Source organism: Triticum urartu, chromosome 7A (genome assembly GCF_056163025.1).
Source record: "Triticum urartu cultivar PI428250 chromosome 7A, HENAU_Tu73, whole genome shotgun sequence".
NCBI lineage: Eukaryota > Viridiplantae > Streptophyta > Magnoliopsida > Poales > Poaceae > Triticum > Triticum urartu.
Genome location: NC_141879.1, coordinates 25,419,942 through 25,426,657, shown reverse-complemented (window position 1 = coordinate 25,426,657; position 6,716 = coordinate 25,419,942). Strand labels below are relative to the sequence as shown.

The 6,716-nt window shown below is 47.0% G+C and overlaps 1 protein-coding gene and 1 pseudogene across 1 annotated transcript; both read right to left on the bottom strand.

Moving 5' to 3' along the window:
• Positions 1-268: 268 nt before the first annotated feature.
• On the bottom strand, positions 269-1,004 carry LOC125525093 (agamous-like MADS-box protein AGL61). The gene has a single exon (XM_048690119.2). It carries the CDS (start codon positions 964-966, stop codon positions 358-360), a length of 609 nt encoding a protein of 202 aa, XP_048546076.2. The 5' UTR covers positions 967-1,004; the 3' UTR covers positions 269-357.
• A 1,302-nt stretch (positions 1,005-2,306) lies between these two features.
• Positions 2,307-3,310, bottom strand: LOC147957197 (uncharacterized; annotated as a pseudogene).
• Between the last annotated feature and the right edge of the window lie 3,406 nt (positions 3,311-6,716).

Genomic DNA, 6,716 nt, shown 5'->3' with positions numbered 1-6,716 from the left:
TCGATCATCCATGTTTGTTATTGTGAAAATGCTTCAATGAACAGGGCAAAAAAAAAAAAGGGTAGCCGACCCTCCAAAACACTCATTGGAGACCAGACCATAGATATGGTTTGAAGAAATCACTGGCATGAACATAATTCTATGGAAGGTGAACACAGCAAAATACTTCCATGAACAGGAAAATTTGAGCTCATCAACCACCAAGATATGATTGCAGAATCCACAATTTGCAAGGATTATATATACACATAATGCATGCATTCTTAGTTTTGAGATAAGATCGAAGCTGTAGTAAGGCACCGCTAATATTTTTTTTCAAGAAACTAACCATTCACTAGTTAGCCACTACTTTGTAGATTAGATGTTCATGCGGGCCAGGGGTGCAGTGGCGTCAAAGACTGCTATAGGCAGCTGCAGCGCGTCGACCCGGCGGAGGAGGGTGTCCCTGAGCCGCCGGAGCGCCGTCTCGAACTCTGGCAGCTCCGCCGGCCCGAGCGCCTCGACGTCGGCTTGCCACCACAGCGCAGTTAACCTAGCCGCCATGGCCCGCTCCACGTTTGCCTCGACTTTTTTCATGCGCTTCTTCTCCGCCTCCACACGCGCCTTGGTGTCGTCCAGCTCCCGCCGCAACGCCGCCAGAGCGCCAGCATCGTCCTCGCCATGGACGGCAAGAGCGGCGGCAGCGTTGTAATCCTCATTGAGGCCGCCATCTTGGTGGTAGCGTTGGAGGACGGCGTCGACGGAGGGGCTGCCGAAGGCGTAGGCGTTGCCGCGCGAGGAGCGGGAGAAGACGACGACGGCGACGTGAACGCCGCAGAGCGCGGAGAGGTCGCCGGCCATGCCGAAGAGGGTGGGGCGGCGCTTGGAGAAGGCCACCTGCCGCTTGGCCGGGTCCTGGATGAGCTTCATCTCGTCCCTCTTCTTCCTCCCCGCCCCTCCCTTCTTCGTCTTCATCTTCATCGCCATGGATTGGTCGGCAGGAAGATGCAGATGCTTAGCTTCGATCGATGGGTTTGGTAGTATAGGGGTACTAATATCTATATATGGAGATGCAATTAATACGTATGGATCAATTCTATCCTTATGGGATTAGCTTCCATGTATGATTATTTGAAACGAAGGTTCCAAGAACCTTCCTTCAAATCCAATTTTTTAAATAATTTTTTATTGGTGGTTTACCAAGCTGACCACTTGGTTCCTTTAAATCTCTGCTTCTAGTGGACGACTTAGTCTTCGTTCCAGGGTTTTTTGTCTCGTCCCACCTTCGTCTGGTTTTTTCCATCCCTCCTCCCACCTCCCCTGTAACAATTCCGTTGCATGAAAAAAACGGACGAAGACCAAGTAGCGAGCCCCCTCGCACGAAAGAAAATCAGACATAGAGCATGTACCGAACCCTCTCGCATGGAAAAAACAATGGACAAACCGGGAGCGAGTCACCCCTCGCACGAACCAGGGATTCTCTCCCATGGTCTCACCTCTCTCCCACACGAGCCCACCCTCCCACCATGGGGTAACCCTAGATGGTCGCGGCCGCCGCGTCGCCTCCTTCTCCCTTGGCCATCAGTCACCCAGCGACTGCTGCATCATCTATACTCCTAATGGACGACTTGGTAGTCTCCGTTCCATGGTTTTTTCTCGTCTCCTCCCACCTTCGTCTGGTTTTTTTCCGTCCCTTCTCCCACCTCGCCTGTAACGATTCCCTTGCACGAACAAAAAAACGGATGAAGACCATGTAGCGAGCCCCCTCACACGAAAGAAAATCGGACAAAGAGCATGTACCGGTCCCCCTCGCATGAAAAAAACAACAACGGACAAACCGGGAGCGAGGCCCCCCTCGCATGAACCAGGGATTCTCTCCCGACAAACCAAGATGTTCAGGTGCATTTTTCTGTAGTCATGCACCTGAAGAAGAATCCCTTGATAACTGCAAACATGTGAGTGATCCTCCCACTGTCAACATCTCCTACACTGACAGCAAAAGAGGTAGTGAGGTACGGTTCTCTTCCCTGCTCGAATATCCATTTTTCGCGACAAAGCTAGTAGAGCTAGCTTAAAGATAAACATAATTTCCATGCATGCTGAACCGGGAGGCTACAAATTCACCATGACATCGTTATACCACAAATATATCCAACATACAAAGGTAAAGTACTTGTTGGATCATACCTACATAAAGTCAACATGTCCTACAGAGGGGAGCTGGTACGGTGAGCAGTAATAGCCATGCATCAAGGCCAACGATCATCACATACATGAATAGGACATAGTGGGCACAACCCATGTAGGTTGCATCATACTCCCACTGTTTATGGGAATGAAGACTCTTTCCTATTACAGCAGTATATGCAGTTGCTTCTCCCTCCCTATCTCTCCGGGTTCATGCAACACAAGGGCTGGATTCTCTCGTCGATACTGATGAAGATCGCCCAGTTTTCTAGCTTCTCCACCTTTACCCACCTTGCAGGTTCAGTTGATAAGTCCAGTCGGAAAGCTTCAAAAGTGTCCTCTGACAACCGACCATGAGAAGCATGTCACCACATGCGACAAGCCATGGTTGCTTAAGATGCCATTTGTTGGTCATGCTTCCATCCAGATCAACTGCTATTTTCTGTATGCGTATCCGGGGTTCCAAGTGCACGATATAGAGCCTGCGATCATGATCCATGCCCAAGACCTGGTCTTTGAAGAACACGAGCTTCTTAATTGTTCCATTGCGAGGAGAACGTCTCAACCAAGAATCGCTACCAACACGCCAAAAGAAATTGTGGCACCCAGAATTGACCAGGAGATATGAGTTGGGTGACGAAAGAGGAGCCGTGAAGGCAGCATAGTGGAGGAAAATGTATCCGTCGACCGGGAGCTGTGGAGCTGAGACACTGACGCCTGTGAAGACATCAACAACAAGACATGATTGTTGTTGGTTGGCCAAGATGAGATGGCCATAGGAAACACTCCCCAAAGAAAAACCATCAAGCAAACCCGGTATGGATTTTCTGTCACCAAAACAAGCAAATTGGGGGATCTTATGACACATGTAGGTGTCTTTGTTGGCAAGATCAGTAACATAGCATGAGTGTTTAGGAACGAGGTTGTTGCTCAATGGGCGAGGACGAGCAGAGCACACTGGGACATCAGGCTGGAGGAGGAGAGGTGGCAACAATGTCGATTTGGAGGGGTAGGAGAAGAGGGAAGCACGCCAAGAGGGGCAGGTGGCAGCGAAAGCAAGAAGATCAGGGAAGGATCCCAACCGACCAATAATGGAGTGAAGCAGGACATCTGGGAGGTCTGCCCAACCTTGAAGCCCGGACATAGCTGAGACGGTAGAAAGAAAGACAGCAGGCCTTGTGTTATAAGTGATCGCAGCTTCTCTGAAACAAATTATGAATCAAAGAAAAGCTATTAGAAGAATTAATTGTATATTTAAAAAGGTTGCGAACAGAGAAGCAACAAGTGCCAAGGAATTGGCTAGTGCATGTGTGTTTCCTGAGATGCTTGCCGTGAGCACAGATAACAAATATGCGCTCGGATATAAAAACATAAAAGACACAAGTGACACAGTAATACAGCAAGGGGTTGGATCCCTAGGGACAGTGTAAACCAGTCTCCTGCTTTGAAAACATCAGTAATTACTCCAAGCAGACGTAAATAAAGCAGATGAAACCAAAAGCTCTATAGAGCCGCGAGTCCCTACGATCATATGTGCTTTAGATGACAATAAATGAGTGATACTGATACACTTACCGAGATAAGGAATTTGATTCGATTGATTTGAGAAAATAGTCATGTCATGATTCTTTCCTGTAGTTAATTAAAACTTCTTTTGGCATGTTTACTACAAAACTAGGGGCTCTCTTTTATACCCCTTTACTTGTGCACGGACAGTTAGTGTTGGGGAACGTAGTAATTTCAAAAAAATTCCTACGCACACGCAAGATCATGGTGATGCATAGCAACAAGAGGGGAGAGTGTTGTCTACGTACCCTCGTAGACCGAAAGCGGAAGCGTTAGCACAACGCGGTTGATGTAGTCGTATGTCTTCATGATCCGACCGATCAAGTACCGTACGTACGGCACCTCCGAGTTCAGCACACGTTCAACCCGATGACGTCCCTCGAACTCCGATCCAGCCGAGTGTTGAGGGAGAGTTTCGTCAGCACGACGGCATGGTGACGATGTTGATGTTCTACCGAGCAGGGCTTCGCCTAAGCACCGCTACTGTATTATCGAGGTGGACTATGGTGGAGGGGGGGACCACACACGGCCAAGAGAACGATTCGGGAGGGGGAAAGAGGAGGGAGAGAAGGAAGTGGGGGCGCCGCCCCCCTCTCCTTGTCTTATTCGGACTAGGGGGGGGGAGGGGCGTGCGGCCCAGCCCTGGACGCCTCTCCTCTTCTTCCGTACAGGCCCACTAAGGCCCATTTACCACCTGGGGGGTTCCGGTAACCTCCCGGTACTCCGGTAAAATCTTGATTTCACCCGGAACACTTCCGATGTCCAAACATAGGCTTCCAATAATCAATCTTTATGTCTCGACCATTTCGAGACTCCTCGTCATGTCCGTGATCACATCCGGGACTCCGAACAACCGTCGGTACATCAAAACATATAAACTCATAATAAAACTGTCATCGAAACGTTAAGCGTGCGGACCCTACGGGTTCGAGAACTATGTAGACATGACCGAGACACGTCTCCGGTCAATAACCAATAGCGGAACCTGGATGCTCATATTGGCTCCTACATATTCTACGAAGATCTTTATTGGTCAGACCGCATAACAACATACGTTGTTCCCTTTGTCATCGGTATGTTACTTGCCCGAGATTCGATCATCGGTATCTCAATACCTAGTTCAATCTCGTTACCGGCAAGTCTCTTTACTCGTTCCGTAATACATCATCTCGCAACTAACTCATTAGTTGCACTACTTGCAAGGCTTAAGTGATGTGCATTACCGAGAGGGCCCAGAGATACCTCTCCGACAATCGGAGTGACAAATCCTAATCTCGAAATACGCCAACCCAACAAGTACCTTTGGAGACACCTGTAGAGCACCTTTATAATCGCCCAGTTATGTTGTGACGTTTGGTTGCACACAAAGTATTCCTCCGGTAAACGGGAGTTGCATAATCTCATAGTCATAGGAACATGTATAAGTCATGAAGAAAGCAATAGCAACATACTAAACGATCGTGTGCTAAGCTAACGGAATGGGTTATGTCAATCACATCATTCTCCTAATGATGTGATCCCGTTAATCAAATAACAACTCTTTGTCTATGGTTAGGAAACATAACCATCTTTGATTAACGAGCTAGTCAAGTAGAGGCATACTAGTGACACTCTGTTTGTCTATGTATTCACACATGTATTATGTTTCCGGTTAATACAATTCTAGCATGAATAATAAACATTTATCATGATATAAGGAAATAACTAATAACTTTATTATTGCCTCTAGGGTATATTTCCTTCAGTCTCCCACTTGCACTAGAGTCAATAATCTAGATTACACAGTAATGATTCTAACACCCATGGAGCCTTGGTGCTGATCATGTTTTGCTCGTGGAAGAGGATTAGTCAACGAGTCTGCAACATTCAGATCCGTATGTATCTTGCAAATTTCTATGTCTCCCACCTGGACTAGATCTCGGATGGAATTGAAGCGTCTCTTGATGTGCTTGGTTCTCTTGTGAAATCTGGATTCCTTCGCCAAGGCAATTGCACCAGTATTGTCACAAAAGATTTTCATTGGACCCGATGCACTAGGTATGACACCTAGATCGGATATGAACTCCTTCATCCAGACTCCTTCATTTGCTGCTTCCGAAGCAGCTATGTACTCCGCTTCACATGTAGATCCCGCCACGACGCTTCGTTTAGAACTACACCAACTGACAGCTCCACCGTTCAATGTAAACACGTATCTGGTTTGCGGTTTAGAATCGTCCGGATCAGTGTCAAAGCTTGCATCAACGTAACCGTTTACGATGAGCTCTTTGTCACCTCCATAAATGAGAAACATATCCTTAGTCCTTTTCAGGTATTTCAGGATGTTTTTGACCACTGTCCAGTGATCCACTCCTAGATTACTTTGGTACCTCCCTGCTAGACTTATAGCAAGACACACATCAGGTCTGGTACACAGCATTGCATACATGATAGAGCCTATGGCTGAAGCATAGGGAACATCTTTCATCTTCTCTCTATCTTCTGCAGTGGTCGGGCATTGAGTCTTACTCAACTTCACACCTTGTAACACAGGCAAGAACCCGTTCTTTGCTTGATCCAGTTTGAGCTTCTTAAAAACTTTGTCAAGGTAGGTGCTTTGTGAAAGTCCAATTAAGCGTCTTGATCTATCTCTATAGATCTTGATGCCCAATATGTAAGCAGCTTCATCGAGGTCTTTCATTGAAAAACTCTTATTCAAGTATCCCTTTATGCTATCCAGAAATTCTATATCATTCCCGATCAACAACATATCATCCACATATAATATCAGAAATGCTACAGAGCTCCCACTCACTTTCTTGTAAATACAGGCTTCTCCAAAAGTCTGTACAAAACCAAATGCTTTGATCACACTATCAAAACGTTTATTCCAACTCCGAGAGGCTTGCACCAGTCCATAAATGGATCGCTGGAGCTTGCACACTTTGTTAGCTCCATTTGGATCAACAGAACCTTCCGGTTGCATCATATACAACTCTTCTTCC